This window comes from Lampetra fluviatilis, chromosome 48, assembly GCF_964198595.1.
Source record: "Lampetra fluviatilis chromosome 48, kcLamFluv1.1, whole genome shotgun sequence".
Taxonomy (NCBI): Eukaryota; Metazoa; Chordata; class Hyperoartia; order Petromyzontiformes; family Petromyzontidae; genus Lampetra; species Lampetra fluviatilis.
This window is the reverse complement of record NC_136322.1, coordinates 9213617-9234105: the sequence shown is the minus strand read 5'-3', so window position 1 is coordinate 9234105 and position 20489 is coordinate 9213617. Positions and strand designations below refer to the sequence as shown.

Genomic DNA, 20489 nt, shown 5'->3' with positions numbered 1-20489 from the left:
GCCATCTTCGGGCGCGATGACGTCACGCGCGCGGTGGGGCTGCGAGTGAGTGACGTCACCCGTTCCGTGTGCGAGACTCGCTGCGGTGAGCGGTGGTGAGGAATTCCCGGTGAGCGGTGGTGAGGAATCTCATCATCATCATCACGGTGGCTAGGAGATGTTGACTACCTCGCCTGGTCTACAGGAGGTCGTGGGTCCTATCCCGACCCTGACCATGCCTGCTGCTGCTGTATATGTGGAGTTTGCGTGTCTCTCTTATCATCATCACGGTGGCTAGGGGATGTTGACTACCTCGCGTGGTGTACAGGAGGTCGTGGGTTCGATCCTGACCCTAACGACGCCTGCTGCTGCTGCTGTATATTTGGAGTTTGCGTGTCTCTGTCATCATCATCATCACGGTGGCTAGGATATGTTGACTATCTCGCCTGGTGTACAGGAGGTCGTGGGTTCGATCCTGACCATGACAACGCCTGATGCTGTATATTTGGAGTTTGCGTGTCTCTCTTATCATCATCACGGTGGCTAGGGGATGTTGACTACCACGCGTGGTGTACAGGAGGTCGTGGGTTCGATCCCGACCCTAACGCCTGCTGCTGCTGTATATATGAAGTTTGCGTGTCTCTCTCTCATCATCATCACGGTGACTAGGAGATGTTGACTACCTCGCCTGGTGTGCAGGAGGTCGTTGATTCGATCCTGACCATGACAACGCCTGCTGCTGTATATTTGGAGTTTGCGTATCTCTCTCTTATCATCATCACGGTGGCTACGGGATGTTGACTACCTCGCCTGGTGTACAGGAGGTTGTGTTTGATCCCATCCCTGACGCCTGCTGCTGCTGTATATTTGGAGTTTTACATGTATCTCACCGTGGTCAGCGTGGATTTATCTCCGGGTCCTCCGTTTTTTTTCCCCCTCCACGTTCAGAGAGTATTTGGCGGAAAAATAAATGTCCGCAGGATAAGCCACTTCGTCATTGGGCTGTCATCTGCGACGGCCGCAGGCGCTTGTGAGAAAGAGCTACCCCATAGCTGGGGCCTTGCACCTGGTAACAAGGGAACATCTTAGATTTGAATTTTTCGTGACTGCAAGGATCCATACTCTTTGGTTCTTTCGGGAAAGTCACGTCGGTGAAAAAAGAAAAATAATACAAATTAAAATTAGATTTTTTCTATTTTTATTATTTTTTATTTTTCCACCTACGTGACTTTACCGAAATAACCAAAGAGTAAGGGAACATATTCTTTGTTTTTTTCGGTAAAGTCACGTAGGTAATTTTAGTTTTAATTAATAAAAATAAAATAAAAATCACGACGTTTCGGAGGCAACACAAGCTTCCGTCTTCAGGTGGAACCGTCACAGCACGATAGCTGTATCAAGTAAGATGCAGCGTAGCGCTAACGATTGCTGTATCAAGTAAGATACAGCAATCGTGCTGTGACGGTTCCACCTGAAGACGGAGGCTTGTGTTGTGTTTTTTTACCTACGTGACTTTACCGAAAAAACCCAAGAATATGAATCCTTGCAGTCACGAAAACTTCAAATCTAGAAGTAAGGGAACATCGTTTAGTTTGGCTTAGCCAAGACCGGTGGGAAGTCCACATTGTCGCTTCACATTGCCGTGCGACAAATCCACAGATGAGTGGTGGTCATGGGTTGCTGAGCAGACACGGTGACTTTCTCAGCAGTGCTTCATTTACAATGCTGCGACACGCCAGAGTGCCACATTTTTTGTTGTTGGATAAATTCAACTAACCCTTCACCTTCTTGGTTCTTTCGGTAAAGTCACGTAGAAGGGAAGTAATAAAATAATAAAAATAAAACATAATAAAATAATTCTCACGACGTTTCGGCTACAACGCAAGCAGCCGTCTTCAGGTGAAGAATGAGACACTGCCAAGTTTGGAGCTTATATATAAGCTGGGTTGGAGGTGGAAGAAGAGCGCCTTAACAAAAGAATGTGCATATCAAGAGGAATTTAGCATATTCATTGAAAATGCGTAGGAGGTGGGCGGGGGGGTTTCAAAGTCATATTATGCCCATGCATTATGCAGGATTAGCAGCATCAAAGGGAGGGGGTAGGGGGTAGCATTAACAAAGGGAGGGAATGTTAATAGTATGTAAAAGCAATGAAACATGTCAATGGGAGAGCGGTGATAGGAGACCCGCAGCGGAGCAAATAATGCATTCCCTGTGGAGAACACAAGATACACAGTCAATGCCAGTGAGTGGACTGCGGTCTGAAAGTCACCGTAAACGTGAACAACAATCAGTTAAGATCCGAAATGGTGTATTACGTCCTTCCAATGATTGCTGAGCCAGAATCCATCTTCTTGGTTGAAATTGTCTCTGTGTTTGTATATGTGGATCGCCTCATGAACGAATCTCTCATGGTAGCCAGATGGCTTGCAGAGAACCTCTGTCTTGGAGAAGTCAATGTCATGTGAGCCCACTGAATTGTAACAGTGATCTGCCACGGCTGAGGTGTTTGTCCTACCGTGTTTCAGGTCTGCTTTATGTTCACGGATGCGGTCCGAGACATGTCGTTTGGTTTCTCCAATGTAACCGCTACCACAGAGGCAACTTAGTTTGTAGACGCCAGGGTACTGTATGTCTGGAACCACGTCTTTTACAGACGGGACCAGATCACGGATTTTATGTACTGTGTTGAATCGGACCTGAATCTTGTGTTTAATCAGGATTTTGGAGATCTTTTTTGTGACCCCAGCAATGTAGGGTAAGGTGATGGTTTTGAAAGGCTCCTCAACAGGATCCTTCTTGATGGTTGGAGTGATGGCTTTACGGATTGTGTAGTCGGAGTAACCATTAGCCTTAAGAGCTTTGCGTACGTGTTTGAGTTCACTGGCAATGTGTTCCTGGTCGGAGATGCATTGGGCTCTATGGTATAGAGTCTTGATGAGGGAGTTCTTCTGGGATGGATGGTGGTGGGAATCCAGTTTCAGGTAGGCATCCGTATGGGTGGCTTTCCTGTAGACAAAATGGCTCATTGAACCATCAGGTCTCCTTTTAATTAGGACATCCAAAAAGGGTAGCTTGCCATCTTTTTCGACTTCCATGGTGAATATGATGGCTGGGTGTATGGAATTGATGTGGTCGAGAAATTGGTCTAGAGCAGGCCGGCCATGTGGCCAGATGACAAAAGTGTCATCTACGTACCTCTTCCATAAGGTCGGGTGTAGAGTGGCAGTCTGTATGGCGTCAGTCTCAAATTTCTCCATGAAAATGTTGGCTACAACCTGAGATAGGGGGAAGCCCATTGGGGTGCCCTCAGGTTGCTTGTAGAAAGTTCCATTCCAGGTGAAGTATGTATTGGTTAAGCAGTGTCTCACCAGGGGGGGTACCCCAGTATTCAGTCCTTTATGAACCAAGTCTTCAATGATTGCGATGGTGTCAGGTACAGGAACTTTGGTGAATAAGGAAACCACATCAAAACTGACAAGCAGGTCGTCTGGGGACAGGGAAATCCCCTTGATTGTCGATACCAGGTCAGTAGAGTTTAGTACCGCAGAGGTGGTTTTTCCAGTGAAAGGCCGTAGGATTTCAGACAAAAACGAGCCAGTTTGTAGGTGGGGGAGTTGATAGTAGAGACAATGGGACGAAGAGGTGTATCTTCTTTATGTATCTTTGGCAAGCCGTATAATCTTGGTGGCCTGGCTGCAGAAGGTTTCAACGAGAACTGTTTGGTCTGATCAATTAATGCGGTTGAAGCAAAAATGATTTTGTTGGTTTTGGAGACGAGGCTGTTGTTGGGGTCTCTTTTTATTTTTGTATAGCTGCCATCGTTGAGTAGTTCTTGAATTTTGTTGTTGTATTCTATTTTGTCCATGATGACAGTGGCATTGCCTTTGTCGGCTGAGAGGATGACAATGTCATCCCTCTTTTTTAATTGAGCTAATTCAAAACGCTCATCTTTGTTGATGTTGCTAGCAGGCATCTTAGCGTTTTTGAGGGTTGCAGAGATTTCAGATCTTGCTACGTCTGCAGCGATGTGACTCAGGCCCTTGAGAGCTACATCTACTCGGGCAATTATATCATTAACTGGTATGTGTCTAGGTGTGACTGCAAAGTTTAGTCCTTTAGCTAAAACAGATTTCAGACCTTCAGAAATAGACTGTTACTGCGATTAATTACGACTTTGTTAACGTGTAGCTTTTCTTGTGTGGGTCCGGTCTCTTGTTTGAGAGGCGGTTGAATTTGGAAATCAAGTTGTCCTTACATTTGTTCGACATAGCGGCAGCTGAAGAGCTAGTCATTTTGTCTACATGTTCCCAATCTGATGTGGACATTGTTGCACTCAAAGATAAGTGTGATTTGTAGAGTGTCTTGTCTAACTGATCAAGATCGGTGCGCGTAAGTCTGATTTTCTCTGAGATAAGAGCTAAGCTAGTTCTAGACAGAATTCGTTTAGCATTAGAAGAAGTTACAGCAGCAGATGTTAGTGTAAATGCGTTTGGTATTACCTTAGAGTCGCGGCATCTCTTCAGAAAGGTGAGAGACTCGATTAGCTGAGCCTTCTTATCACGGAGCTTGTTGAAGGATCTCAAAGTTATGTGGAATCCCTCCCCGTAGAGGCGGTTAAATTTTGATTTTAAGCTTTCGTGACTGCAGGGAATCATCTTCTTGGTTCTTTCGATAAAGTCACGTAGAAGGGAAGTAATAAAATAATAAAAATAAAACATAATAAAATAATTATCACGACGTTTCGGCTACAACGCAAGCAGCCGTCTTCAGGTGAAGAATGAGACACTGCCAAGCTTGGAGCTTATATATAAGCTGGGTTGGAGGTGGAAGAAGAGCGCCTTAACAAAAGAATGTGCATATCAAGAGGAATTTAGCATATTCATGGGAAATGCATAGGAGGTGGGCGGGGGGGTTTCAAAGTCATATTATGCCCATGCATTATGCAGGATTAGCAGCATCAAAGGGAGGGGGTAGCATTAACAAAGGGAGGGAATGTTAATAGTATGTAGAAGCAATGAAACATGTCAATGGGCGAGCGACGGAAGGAGACCCGCAGCGGAGCAAATAATGCATTCCCTGTGGAGAACACAAGATACACAGTCAATGCCAGTGAGTGGACTGCGGTCTGAAAGTCACCGTAAACGTGAACAACAATCAGTTAAGATCCGAAATGGTTTATTACGTCCTTCCAATGATTGCTGAGCCAGAATCCATCTTCTCGGTTGAAATTGTCTCTGTGTTTGTATATGTGGATCGCCTCATGAACGAATCTCTCATGGTAGCCAGATGGCTTGCAGAGAACCTCTGTCTTGGAGAAGTCAATGTCATGTGAGCCCACTGAATTGTAACAGTGATCTGCCACGGCTGAGGTGTTTGTCCTACCGTGTTTCAGGTCTGCTTTATGTTCACGGATGCGGTCCGAGACATGTCGTTTGGTTTCTCCAATGTAACTGCTACCACAGAGGCAACTTAGTTTGTAGACGCCAGGGTACTGTATGTCTGGAACCACGTCTTTTACAGACGGGACCAGATCACGGATTTTATGTACTGTGTTGAATCGGACCTGAATCTTGTGTTTAATCAGGATTTTGGAGATCTTTTTTGTGACCCCAGCAATGTAGGGTAAGGTGATGGTTTTGAAAGGCTCCTCAACAGGATCCTTCTTGATGGTTGGTGTGATGGCTTTACGGATTATGTAGTCGGAGTAACCATTAGCCTTAAGAACTTGGCGTACGTGTTTGAGTTCACTGGCAATGTGTTCCTGGTTGGAGATGCATTGGGCTCTATGGTATAGAGTCTTGATGAGGGAGTTCTTCTGGGATGGATGGTGGTGGGAATGCTTGTGTTGCGATCGAAAAGATGTATAAGGAAGGAATTTCCGCGTGCTTGCCTGCGTGCCCCAGTGCCGACGCTGACGGACGGACGGAGAGATGAAGATCTTCTGCCCGATCTGCAAGTGGCTCGTGGTCAGCCTGCCCGCCCTGGACGACCACATGAAGCGGCACAGGGGGTGGACGGAGCCCGCTCTGTTCCAGTGCCCCCACTGCCCGTTCAACACGGACAAGCTGAACGTCTTCATCGGCCACCAGGCGACGCACGACGCGCGCGAGTCGCACAAGTGCTCCGAGTGCGGCAAAGTGTTCATCGACGCCGAGGTCTTCCGCGAGCACCGGGCGGCGCACGCCGAGGAGAAGCCCTACAAGTGCACGATGTGCGAACTGGCGTTCAACCGCTCGGAGGATCTTCACGAGCACCAAAAGACTCACACTGGCGGCAAGCCCTACCACTGCACCGTCTGCGGGATGGAGTTCACGCGCTCGGAGCACCTCCGCAACCACCAGAGGATCCACACGGGCGAGAAGCCCTACGGGTGCGCCACGTGTGGAAAACGGTTCGCTCGCTCGGGGGCGCTCGTCATCCACAACAGGATCCACACGGGCGAGAAGCCCTATGTGTGCGCCGCGTGCGGCAAGGCGTTCACCGAGTCGGGGGCCCTGAGCGTGCACAGGAGGACCCACACGGGCGAGAGACCCTACAGGTGCACAGTGTGCGCTAAGGCGTTCGCAGATCCGGGGACCCTCTCCACGCACAGCAGGATCCACACGGGCGAGAGGCCGTACGCGTGCGCCGAGTGCGGCAAGACGTTCGCTCGCTCCGACACGCTCGTCAACCACAAGAGGGTCCACACGGGAGAGAGGCCGTACACGTGCGCCGTGTGCTGGAAGGCCTTCGCCGAATCGGGTGCGCTGAGCGCACACAAGAAGATCCACGCGAGGGAGAGCGCCTGCGACTGCGGCGAGGCGTCGACGCCGTCGGGCGGCTGCCCCGCCGCCGGAAGCGCGGACACGGCGGGCGGAGGGAGCGTGACGAGGAGGAAGCGTCGCGAGTGCATCGCGCGCAAGGGGGCGACGGCCGCCCTAGCGGAGCCGCCTGACTCTGGGGGTGAGCGCGCCACTTTCCCCGGAGAGGCGGCGGCGAGCCCTCCTCCTCCTGCGCCCGCCGCGTCGGAAGAAGAACGCCGGGAAAAGCCCGCCGGCTTCGTCGGGACGCGCCCGCGGGTAATGAAGGCGGAGAGCGGAGGCGGAGATGCGTCCTCGGCGAAGGTGAAGGAGGAACGGGAAGGGGACGTCGGAGGCTTCGAGGCGTGGCCGGGGGTGAAGGTGGAGCCCGGTGGTGAGGTCGTTCCGTGCCGCCCCCCCTCCCTGCCGATCATGAAGCGGGAGCCCGAGGATTGCCACGGGAGCGAGAGGGAGCCGCGGGTAAAGTTGGAACGCGGAGCTCAGGACTCCTCCGTCTCCCTGTTGAGTGTGAAGCAGGAACCGGAGGAAATCCCCAGTTGAGACTCGGCTGAGGGGAAGGGGTCAAGTTAGAACTCGGAGCTCAAGATCGCTCGGTCTCCCTGTCGGTCACGAAACGGGAACTGGAAGGATGAGGCCCTCGTTTGAGAAGCGATGTCGAGGTCGATGCGAACGACGTGGAGATGGGAGGAAGACGCCGGACAGCCATGGACCGCCGTTGGCGTGGAAGTATCGCTAGAGAATGGGGTCGAGACAAGAGGGTGGAGGGTGGATCACGTGGAGCAGAGGACAGGCCCATTTCGATCTGTGCAGAAGCACCAGGAATGTGAGTGTGCGTGTCCGTTTGTGTATGGGGAGCGGTGGTGCAGCGGTTAGCACTACGCTGCGCTAAGAACCCGGCGACCCGAGTTCGATTCCCGCTCACGGCCAACACCGCGGACGATTATCTGAGCCTCCCCTAGGTCGACACAGCATGAAATGAGTACCTGGTGCGATGTGTAATCATTGCCGCTGGGGAGACAAAGGCGGCCGGGCGTGGTTGCTGGCCTTCATAGGTGCTGGCTAATGGCACTTGTCCCAACAGTCTGTTACGGGCTATACGGGGGATCTTTGTATTTTTTTCGTATGTTCAACTTCTTTCGCACCATACGTAGCCAACCGTGCTAATAGGAGGTGCGATGTGTAGCGCGGCGGTTTATTTAAAAAGAATTTGGCCTCCGCGGCTGATGCAAACATTTCCACATGGGACTGCCCAGCCACCCCTGGTGACAAAAACGCATTAAATTTTCTCTCTCTCTTGACCTCTCGACCTCTAAACACCACATATACTAAAACAATTCTTATTACCGGAACATTTGTCTGTCTTTTTTTTAAACTAAGATATTGGGGAGGGGGGGGGTGTTTTTAAGAGGGGTAGCCCCGTTTTGATTTTAGGGTATAGTTTTAGTTTTAATCACAGGGGGTAGTTTACCTAACAACTTCATTTTAATGAATTGTAAGTTACAAAAATTTGAATGCATTTCTGAAACAAAATTGGACCAATACAGGAGAAATCTCTCTGAGCACAAGGTAAGATTTTTGTTGTAGGTACAGTAAATATTTATTAAGACTGTTAAGTGATTTGGCCGTTAAGCAACTATAGGAAATGCACGTCAAAATCTTAATCCGTTACGACAGGACCTAAAGTTAACCCTTTTTCACCCCAAAAAACGTACTTATACAATATTTGAACGGTGGATATTAATACGTAAAGATATTACCAAAATCATGGGGACCTCCTTTGCCAGTATCAAAATATGAGAGTAGGCTTTCCCCTTTTTTCTGGCAACAAAACAGCTGTGTTAAGATGTTAAAACTCCAAACTGAAACCTTCTACAAGGAATCATGTCTGTATTGACCACAATACTCGTGGTCAGAATGCAAACAAAAACCGTACTTTGATAACACTGGTCAACACACTTTTTCTGGCATAAGGAATTCCAACGGATTTAAGGTAATTTTGGGGTGCTGATTCCAAATCTGGCATCAGTTTTTGTCTATCTTTGCATACTGACCACAAGTATTGTGGTTAATGCAGACATGATGCCTTGTAAAAGGTTTCAGTTTGGCGTTTTAACATCTTAACACAGCTGTTTTGTTGCCAGAAAAAAGGGGAAAACCTATTCTCATACTACCAATAGTATGAACACATAACGTTAAAAGAAACGTGGTTAATGCATTAATGAATATTTACTGTACCTACAACAGCCCGTCGTTAACAGGGGAATGGTCGGTAAGCGAACACATTGAGCTATATTGAGGCACTACACTACACTATACACTACTATACACTACACTATACACTACACATTGAGCTCTATTGAGGCACTACACTACACTATACACTACACAACACAGACAAGACAAGATGGATATCGAGACGGAGACAAGACGAAGATAATGGCAGAGAAGACGGAGATGAGTCAAAGGCGAGATAAAAACGACGGAGACAAGATAGAGACAGAAACAAGATGGCGACGGAGACTAGATGGACACGAGACGGCTCCGCGTGCCTTCTTCCATGGCGGCAGCAGCAGCAACGTCACAGCGAGCAGTGACGTGGCTATGTGATGCCGCCGCCACGAAGCCGTTCAGCAGGCGCCCCATCTACGACCTCGCCACCACCAAGCGATGGAGCCGACCCCGCGTCCCCCTCACCTCACCTCACATGAACACACCCGCACGCATTTTCCCCCCACCCATAGAGCTGGAAGGGGAGGTCACCTGATCGACCGGTTTTTATCCGAGAAGCCCATATCGGGATTGATTTTCACGGTTTCCGGCGACCAGGGAATTGGACGACCTCCCCCGACGCTACGTTGCACCGCGGCGCTGCGACCGGCCTTAAGATGGTATGGTCGCGGCGAGGGGCATTCGGCCACCGCAGTTGAAACGCATCCCCCACACACACCCCCCACGTATCGACGAGGCAAGTAGGGGAGGGACGGGACGGCATGATTAGCAGGACTGCAGGGGCTCTTGCGCGTAGTCGCTGATGGTTAGGATAATTACGCTTGAGCGCGCAGGCACCATTGTTAGGGAAGGTAAAGGATTAAGCTGAAAGTATGAATAATCAGGAGAGCGGAGGCACGCGGGGAGCACGTGCACAAATTCCCACGGCGAGCCTTTGTGATGGACGCCGCCGCATAATCTGCAATAATAAAGGCATACGTGAGAAAGGGATTAATTAGAATTTACGCCGCGCACGCAGCACATTGATTAGCATATGTGCCGCACATGAGCGGAGAGTGTTCGGGGAGTCCAGGAGAGAGGATAAAAGGGACCGTAGCAAGGTAGAGAGGTCTCACTTCTCTTCAAGAGGCCCGCGTTCAAGTCGGCTCCCAGCTCTTCCCTCCGGACGTCCGCGTGACGTGTCCCGACAGCATCAAGGAAAAGCCACAGGACGCCGAATACTTCGAACCGTGAGTAGCAAGGTGAAAGGGTATCGTAAGCCGATAAATAGGGAATAGGTCCAGGGGTAGTAGGATAGGCCAGCCTCGTCGATACGCACTGACTCAACAACCAGTTCCAGGTAGCAAACAATAAATCATTAATAGCGAAGCGTGGTCTCGTGTGATCTTGTTGAGCAGTGTGTCGCGTGTGGAGCTGCGTGTGTGCGCGTGCGTTCACTCCGTGTGCGATACAGGTGCGCGATCATAACGTGAGTAGTCCGTGTTGAGTTGGAGTGCGCGGAGCTGCGTGTGTGTGTGTGGGTGTGCGTACGTTCGCTCCGTGTGGGTTGCAGGTACGCAATTAGGAAAGGGAGGTATCGTAGTAGCGTGAAGAGGGGCAGAATACTACTCGGTAACTAACCATGCCTATTACGCGGACACGCGGTGGAGGGGAATCCTCGAGCGACGGCTCCCACACCATGGATGAGGAACCCAGCAGCGGTTCACATAGCAGCGGGGGGGCGAGTGATGATGTTAGCCCAGCCGTTAGCATTATCGAGGGAGGGATCTCGGGGGCCAGCGACCCCGACAGCTATGCCGTGCAGCAGAAATTCCGCGAGCTACAGAGGGGGAGCGCAACTGGGCGGGGCTCTGGGCGGGCTCTCCGTGTGCGGCTTTAGCGCTGGGGGGGTGGGGGAAGGTTTTTGCTGTCCAGGCACCGAAAGAAAAAAATAAGTGATATTTAAAAAAACTTTTTAAAAAACATGCTTTAATGAAATGTACCGTACTCGTAATGGAAGAACTCCACAACTCCATGAAGTGGCCCCGAAGTTTGCCGTAACGTAAGGGGCCGTGGTGATTTAACAGGCAACGTCAGTTTACCGTGGACAATTAGAGCCAAGCTGAAACATAACATTTCAAAAATAATATTTTAAAGTGTTTTTATTTTTTTATGATCGAATATGGTATTGTCATCAGTATGACATAAGTATACCAAGTTTGCAGTCGATACCACATTGGGAAGTGTGTAAAAATTGAGTTGCAAGATTTGAGGATACAACAACGACAACAACAGCAGAGAGCGAGTTAAATGAAAGCGTGTAAAAAAATAACCCGTAAAAACTAAGTTTTTCACTATAAATCCTTTATATGCGTGGCGGCTAGAGTCCTCTCGTCCTCTGGCTTGAGATGGCTGCCACCTATGGGTCAGATGATGACCACCGCTCCCCATACACAAACGGACACGCACACTCACATTCCTGGTGCTTCTGCACAGATCGAAATGGGCCTGTCCTCTGCTCCACGTGATCCACCCTCCACCCTCTTGTCTCGACCCCATTCTTTAGTGATACTTCCACGCCAACGGCGGTCCATGGCTGTCCGGCGTCTTCCTCCCATCTCCACGTCGTTCGCATCGACCTCGAAAATAAATGGTCATGCACAACGAGTCTGTGTGCAAAATTTCAGCTCGATTGGATCACGGGAAGTGGGTTAAAAAACAACCGAAAGATTTGCACGGTCGTAAGCGCGCAAGCAAGCAAGCAAGTGAACTTAATATAAAGGATTTAAAAATATTGCCTCCACGTTGTGTACCTTCACAGTAGTGCAGACACGCTCGTGCTTTCGAACGGCCAATGTGTCGCGTGGCATTTTCTCAACATTTATTTTTCTCTCTGTCAGCTTCTCGAGTGTTCAATCTCCGCTCCACGAGACCTGCCCCCTGTGTAGTACACATCCTCCACCCGTGCCACCAAATTAACAAAGGTCCCAGTCGAGGACTCACTCTCACTCGACATGCTTGCTTGGAGCCTCCTCCTTCACTCTTTCCACGTAGACCTCAACATCCATTCCCAAAGCAGAGAATCGGTCTCCCGTGTGCCAACTTAATCCCAGCCGCGTCTGACAGCCAGGGCTTTCTTCCTGTTCCTGCTTCACGATCGAGAGGGGAACTGAAGATTCCTCCCCCCTGCCATGTTCCACCTTCACCCCTGGCCACGTCTCGGAGCTGGCGATCTCTCCGCGCTCCCGCTTCATGTTCGGTAGGGAGGCGGGAGGATCTTCACCGTCGCATTCAACCTTCACCCCCGGCCACGTCTCGAAGCTGAGGGTCTCTCCACGTTCTGATGTTAGCGATGCCGAGGGGGTCGCCGAGGGGGTCGCCGGGGGACCCTCACCCCCGAGGCTCGCCACGACCTCCCCAGCGGCAGTCGCGCCCTCGTGACGCCCGACCCTCCCACGGGTGCAGCGCCGGAGGAGGGGAGGACTGGCTGGCAGCGTCGACGCGCTTGAGCCCGCTTGGACCTGCCGGCGTGACCGGAGGCTCCCCGACCTGGAGGAGGCCTTCCCGCCCGCGTGCGTCCTCTTGTGCACGCGGAGGGTGCCCAATTGCGTGAACGAGCTGCCGCACACGTCACACGCGTACGGCTTCTCGCCCGTTTGGGTGCGCTTGTGGATGGCCAGGTTGCCCGACTGGGCGAAGCACTTGCCGCACGTGGAGCACTTGTAGGGCTTCTCGCCCGTGTGGGTCCTCGCGTGTATGACGAGGACCCTTGACTGTGCGACTTGCCTACCTTTTGTTCTATTTTGCACTCCTATGGTGTGTTTGTGTGTATCGTGTGTTTGTGTGTATTGTGTGTTCGTGTTTATCGTGTGTTTGTGTGTATCGTGTGTTTGTGTGTATCGTGTGTATTGTATGTATCGTGTGTATCGTGTGTTTGTGTGTGTCGTGTGTTTGTGTGTGTCGTGTGTTTGTGTGTATCGTGTGTTTGTGTGTATCATGTTTGTGTGTATCGTGTGTTTGTGTGTATCGTGTGTTTGTGTGTATTGTGTGTTTGTGTGTATCGTGTGTTTGTGTGTATCGTGTGTTTGTGTGTATCGTGTGTTTGTGTGTATCGTGTGTTTGTGTGTATCGTGTGTATTGTGTGTTTGTGTGTATCGTGTGTTTGTGTGTATCGTGTTTGTGTGTATTGTGTTTGTGTTTATCATGTGTTTGTGTGTATCGTGTGTTTGTGTGTATCGTGTGTTTGTGTGTATCGTGTTTGCCGTTGCATATCGCGGACTCCCCGTGCCCATACTGGACATCTGTAGAAAAGAGCTTTATATCTCACCAGAATCCTCCTACAGTCTCAATAAAGATTCTGATTCTGACTGAGTTGACTGAGCTCCTCACACTGCGACTCAGCCTACAGGTTAAACCCACGATGGATCGTAGGCAGGGTCGGCCTGCAAGTTGCAAACCGGCGCAGACACAACAACAACAACCGCCATTCGCCACACAATGGCGGTGATGTCACCTGTGCCCCCTACTGTGCAAACTTACTGCGTTTTAGCCGCCCGGCGCTCTGCTTGTTGTTGTGAGCGTCGATCCTCTGCCCTCCGTTGTTGCTGGAGGGCGACTGCCTCCAACTGCCCAGTAGCAGAGTCCTTAATGAACCTCCTCCTCCACAGAGGCTGATCTTGTCACCGCTGGTACCAGTCGTCAGCAAGTCCACTCAGCTCCACATCCTCCCGTACCGCATCAGCGCCATCTCATCTCCAGCCCGTACCGCGCCCGTTTAGCCCCCCTCTATCGGGCTAAACAGAAGCTGCTTGGGCGTGCGGTGGCTGGGCATGCGGGCTACATGACCCAGCCAAAGCAGCCTTGGAGGATCTCGCCGATGATAGGGACCGTGTTCAGATCCTTCAAGGATCTGTGAGCTCCTCACACTGCGACTCAGCCTACAGGTTAAACCCACGATGGATCGTAGGCAGGGTCGGCTTGCAAGTTGCAAACCGGCACAGGCACAACAACAACAACCGCCATTCGCCACAAAATGGCGGTGATGCCACCACGGCGCCTGTGCCAGGCTAGGTGCACTTTGAGGCCGTCACGTGAAGTGTCCAGGCCTCGCTGCTGGCAGGAGGTCACAGGACAGATACGCAGACACGAAAATGTAAAAAGATCCCTCGTATAGATTACTCACTCATTGACATGCTAATTTTTTCTCTGCCCCCTCCCTCTCTCCGCCCCCGCCCCCTCTCTATATTTAAGGCCCCGTCACAGAGACGACCTCTCTCTTTGTACCGATACGTGTTCTCTGTGTATCTTTATGATGTCTGTCTGCTTATATGTCTGTCTATAGTTTTCTGGTTAGATTTGTGTTGCTATTTCTTTTATACCTGATGATGATTGCTTGTGTTGCAATCGAAACGTCGTGGTATGCTATTTTTTAATTTATTATTTTATCTTCATACGTGACTTTACCGAAAGAACCAAAGAATAATTTCTGCAGTCACGAAAGCTCCAAAATTACGATTGAGGCCTCGACTCTCTGTCTCTGTGCGTGACGTCATTCACGGTGTCCACAGCACCCCCCCGGGCGTCGGGGACATGAGGTCACGCAACCCGCAGTCGCGAGCAAATGACGTCATCCTCCGTATTAAAGACACCTCCCCCCACGCCTCAAAGGATCGACGACGTCACGTGCCGGGTAGGGGGGATGCCGTCACTCGCGTCTCCCAGCGGCCCGCCACTAGTGACGTGACGTCACGCTCACGGCGAGATTGACGACACGACGTCAGACCGGCGCGCGCCTGCCAGGGTGGGGGGGGGTGTAGGGTGACGTTACCAAGGGGCTGGATGCGAGTGACGTCACCGCTACAAAGACCCCCCTACCCGTACCCTGAACGACGGTGACGTCACCGCGGCGCCCGTGCCAGGTCAGGTGCACTTCGAGCCCGATAGATGACGTCATATTACCGTCTCCAGCTGAAACCTCCCCCCGCCCCGCACCCCTCAATCCGGAGCGTGACGTCACCCAGCCATCTTCGGGCGCGATGACGTCACGCGCGCGGTGGGGCTGCGAGTGAGTGACGTCACCCGTTCCGTGTGCGAGACTCGCTGCGGTGAGCGGTGGTGAGGAATTCCTGGTGAGCGGTGGTGAGGAATCTCATCATCATCATCACGGTGGCTAGGAGATGTTGACTACCTCGCCTGGTGTGCAGGAGGTCGTGGGTTCGGTCCTGACCCTGACCATGCCTGCTGCTGTATATTTGGAGTTTGCGTGTCTCTCTCTCATCATCATCATGGTGACTAGGAGATGTTGACTACCTCGCCTGGTGTGCAGGAGGTCGTGGGTTCGATCCCAACCCTGATGCCTGCGGCTGTATATTTGGAGTTTGCGTGTCTCTCATCATCATCATCACGGTGACTAGGAGATGTTAACTACCTCGCCTGGTATACAGGAGGTCGTGGGTCATATGCCGACCCTTACCATGCACCATGCCTGCTGCTGTAGATTTGGAGTTTGCGTGTCTCTCTCTCATCATCACGGTGACTAGGAGATGTTGACTACCTCGCCTGGTATGGAGGAGGTTGTGGGTTTGATCCCACCCCTGACGCCTGCTGCTGCTGTATATTTGGAGTTTTACATGTATCTCACCGTGGTCAGCGTGGATTTATCTCCGGGTCCTCCGTTTTTTTCCCCCTCCATGTTCAGAGAGTATTTGGCGGAAAAAGAAATGTCCGCAGGATAAGCCACTTCGTCATTGCGCTGTCATCTGCGACGGCCGCAGGCGCTTGTGAGAAAGAGCTACCCCATAGCTGGGGCCTTGCACCTGGTAACAAGGGAACATCCTAGATTTGAATTTTTCGTGACTGCAAGGTACCATACTCTTTGGTTCTTTCGGTAAAGTCACGTCGGTGAAAAAAAATAAGAATAAAAATTTTAATTCTATTTTTTTTCACCTACGTGACTTTACCGAAAGAACCAAAGAGTAAGGGAACATATTCTTGGGTTTTTTTCGGTAAAGTCACGTAGGTAAAAAAAATTCAAATTAATAAAAGTTAAATAAAAATAAAATAAAAATCACGACGTTTCGGAGGCAACACAAGCTTCCGTCTTCAGGTGGAACCGTCACAGCACGATTGCTGTATCAAGTAAGATACAGCGTAGCGCTAACGATTGCTGTATCAAGTAAGATACAGCAATCGTGCTGTGACGGTTCCACCTGAAGACGGAAGCTTGTGTTGCCTCCGAAACGTCGTGATTTTTATTTTACTTTTATTAATTTTTTTACCAAAGTGACTTTACCGAAACAACCCAAGAATATTAATCCTTGCAGTCACGAAAACTTCAAATCTAGAAGTAAGGGAACATCGTTTAGTTTGGCTTAGCCAAGACCGATGGGAAGTCCACTTTGTCGCTTCACATTGCCGCGTGACAAATCCACAGATGAGTGGTGGTCATGGGTTGCTGAGCAGACACGGTGACTTTCTCAGCAGGCCCACATTTACAATGCTGCGACACGCCAGAGTGCCACATTTTTTGTTGTTGGATAGATTCAACTAACCCTCCACAGCTCCGAAGACGTGCACGCTCGTATGCGAGCGTGCGTGTCATTGGAATGAAACCGGAAGATAAACTAAAATGAATTTTATCTGGACGGCCACCCCGGTTTGTGTGAACGCTGGATGTCGACCTGTACTTCTGCAGGCCGACATGAACTTTCAAAGTTCATATAATTATGGTGTGTTGTTTTTTTATGATGCTACTGCGTATTTTATTTGTGTTTTGGTGAAGGAATGGGGCAACCTTGGTTTGAGGCTTTCGTGACGGCAGGAATCCATACTCTCTGGTTCTTTCGGTAAAGTCACGTGGGTGGAAAAAATAATAAAATATCACGACGTTTCGATCGCAACGCAAGCGATCGTCATCAGGTGGGACAACCACAGCAACAAAAAAAACTGCTTCAGCACTTTTTTTTTGCTTGTGTTGCGATCGAAACGTCGTGATCCATTATTTTTTCTACCTCCCTGACTCTACCGAAAGAACCAAAAAGTATGAATGGCACAACGTTACTTAGGCTTCGGCGAGTGTGACCATGGCCGCCTGTTGTCCTAGTCCCCCATTCACCACGAGGCCTTGGCATTGTCAAACGCGGCGGCTTTTAGGAACGTAACCCTACCCGTTGTGTCGAACATGTAAAAGTAAGGAATTTCCGCCTGCCTCCCTGCGTGCCCCAGTGCCGACGCAGAACAGAACGGACGGAGAGATGAAGATCTTCTGCCCGATCTGCAAGTGGCTCGTGGTCAGCCTGCCCGCCCTGGAGGACCACATGAAGCGGCACAGGGGGTGGACGGAGCCCACGCTCTTCCAGTGCCCCCACTGCCCGTTCAACACGGACACACTGAACGTCTTCATCGAGCACCAGGCGACGCACGACGCGCGCGAGTCGCACAAGTGCTCCCAGTGCGGCAAGGTGTTCATTGACGCCGAGGTCTTCCGCGAGCACCAAGCGGCGCACGCCGAGGAGAAGCCCTACAAGTGCACCGATTGCGAACTGGCGTTCAACCGCTCGAAGGATCTTCACAAGCACCAAAAGACGCACGCCGGCGGCAAGCCCTTCCACTGCACCGTCTGCGGGATGGAGTTCACGCGCTCGGAGCAGCTCCGCAACCACCAGAGGATCCACACGAGGGAGAAGCCCTACGGGTGCGCCACGTGCGGAAAACGGTTCGCTCTCTCGGGGACGCTCTTCGTCCACAACAGGATCCACACGGGCGAGAAGCCCTACGGGTGCGCCACGTGCGGAAAACGGTTCGCTCACTCGGGGGTGCTCGTCATCCACAACAGGATCCACACGGGCGAGAAGCCGTACGTGTGCGACGCGTGCGGAAAGGCATTCGCCGACTCGGGGGCCCTGAGCGTGCACAGGAGGACCCACACGGGCAAGAGACCCTACGCGTGCACGGTGTGCGCGAAGGCATTCGCAGATCCGGGGACCCTCTCCACGCACAGCAGGATCCACACGGGAGAGAGGCCATACAGGTGCACAGTGTGCGCGAAGACGTTCGCTCGCTCCCACACGCTCGTCATCCACAAGAGGGTCCACGCGAGGGAGAGCGCCTGCGGCGAGGGCGCCGAGGCGTCGACGGCGTCGGGCGGCTCCCCCGACGCCGGAAGCGCGGACGCGACGGACGGAGGGAGGGCGACGAGGAGGAAGCGTCGCGAGTGCATCGCGCGCAAGGTCGCGACGGCCGCCCTACCGGAGCCGCCTGACTCTGGGGGTGAGCGCGCCACTTTTCCCGGAGAGGCGGCGGCGAGCCCTCCTCCTCCCGCGCCCGCCGCGTCGGAAGAAGAACGCCGGGAAAAACCCGCCGGCTTCGTCGGGACGCGCTCGCGGGTAATGAAGGCGGATAGCGGAGGCGGAGACGCGTCCTCGGCGAAGGTGAAGGAGGAACGGGAAGGGGACGTCGGAGGCTTCGAGGCGTGGCCGGGGGTGAAGGTGGAGCCCGGTGGCGAGGTTGTTCCGTGCCGCCTCCCCTCCCTGCCGATCGTGAAGCGAGAGCCCGAGGATTGCCACGGAAGCGAGACGGAGCCGCTGGTAAAGTTGGAACGCGGAGCTCAGGACTCCTCCGTCTCCCTGTTGAGTGTGAAGCAGGAACCGGAGGAAATTCACAGTTGAGACTCGGCTGAGGGGAAGGGGTCAAGTTAGAACTCGGAGCTCAAGATCGCTCGGTCTCCCTGTCGGTCGCGAAATGGGAACTGGAAGGATGAGGCCCTCGTTTGAGAACCGATGTCGAGGTCGATGCGAACGACGTGGAGATGGGAGGAAGACGCCGGACAGTCATGGACCGCCGTTGGCGTGGAAGTATCGCTAGAGAATGGGGTCGAGACAAGAGGGTGGAGGGTGGATCACGTGGAGCAGAGGACAGACCCCTTTCGATCTGTGCAGAAGCACCAGGAATGTGAGTGTGTGCGTGTCTGTGTGTGCATGGGGGGCGGTGGTGCAGCGGTTAGCGCTACGCTGCGCTAAGAACCCGGCGACCCGAGTTCGATTCCCGCTCACGGCCAACACCGGGGACGATTATCTGAGCCTCCCCTAGGTCGACACGGCATGAAATGAGTACCTGGTGCGATGTGTAATCATTGCCGCTGGGGAGACAAAGGCGGCCGGGCGTGGTTGCTGGCCTTCATAGGTGCTGGCTAATGGCACTTGTCCCAACAGTCTGTTACGGGCTATACGGGGGATCTTTGTATTTTTTTCGTATGTTCAACTTCTTTCGCACCATACGTAGCCAACCGTGCTAATTGGAGGTGCCATGTGTAGCGCGGCGGTTTATTTAAAAAGAATTTGGCCTCCGCGGCTTATGCAAACATTTCCACATGGGACTGCCCAGCCACCCCTGGTGACAAAAACGCATTCAATTTTCTCTCTCTCTTGACCTCTAAACACCACGTATACTAAAATAATTCTTATTACCGGAACATTTGTCTGTCTTTTTTTTAACTAAGATATCGGGGAGGGAGGGAGGGTGTTTTTAAGAGGGGTGGCCCCGTTTTGATTTTAGGGTATAGTTTTAGTTTTAATCACAGGGGCTAGTTTACCTAACAACTTCATTTCAATGAATTGTAAGTTACAAAAATTTTAATGCATTTCTAAAACAAAATTGGACCAATACAGGATAAATCTCTCTGAGCACAAGGTAAGATTTTTGTTGTAGGTACAGTAAATATTTATTAAGACTGTTAAGTGATTTGGCCGTTAAGCAACTATAGGAAATGCACGTCAAAATCTTAATCCGTTACGACAGGACCTAAAGTTAACCCTTTTTCACCCCAAAAAACGTACTTATACAATATTTGAACGGTGGATATTAATACGTAAAGATACTACCAAAATCATGGGGACCTCCTTTGCCAGTATCAAAATAACAAAACAGCTGTGTTAAGATGTTAAAACACCAAACTGAAACCTTCTGCAAGGAATCATGTCTGCATTGACCACAATACTTGTGGTCAGAATGCAAACAAAAACCGTACTTTGATAACACTGGTCAACACACTTTTTCTGGCATAAGGTATTCCAACGATTTTAAGGTAATTTTGGGGTGCTGATTCCAAATCTGGCATCAGTTTTTGTCTATCAATGCAGACATGATGCCCTGTAAAAGGTTTCAGTTTGGCGTTTTAACATCTTAACACAGCTGTTTTGTTGCCAGAAAAAAGGGGAAAACCTATTCTCATACTACCAATAGTATGAACACATAACGTTAAAAGAAACGTGGTTAATGCATTAATGAATATTTACTGTACCTACAACAGCCCGTCGTTAACAGGGGAATGGTCGGTAAGCGAACACATTGAGCTCTATTGAGGCACTACACTATACACTACTATACGCCACACTATACACTACACATTGAGCTCTATTGAGGCACTACACTACACTATACACTACTATACGCCACACTATACACTACACATTGAGCTCTATTGAGGCACTACACTACACTATA

General features: G+C 51.0%; 1 protein-coding gene across 1 annotated transcript; it reads left to right on the top strand.

Annotated features, from left to right (window-relative positions):
• The first annotated feature begins 27 nt into the window (after positions 1 to 27).
• On the top strand, positions 28 to 19449 carry LOC144948254 (uncharacterized). The gene is made up of 8 exons (XM_078877677.1): positions 28 to 109; positions 5886 to 7317; positions 10153 to 10240; positions 12254 to 12317; positions 12456 to 12712; positions 14909 to 14913; positions 15060 to 15128; positions 17214 to 19449. Exons 2-8 carry the CDS (start codon positions 5913 to 5915, stop codon positions 18653 to 18655), a joined length of 3330 nt encoding a protein of 1109 aa, XP_078733803.1. The 5' UTR covers positions 28 to 109; positions 5886 to 5912; the 3' UTR covers positions 18656 to 19449.
• Positions 19450 to 20489: the final 1040 nt, after the last annotated feature.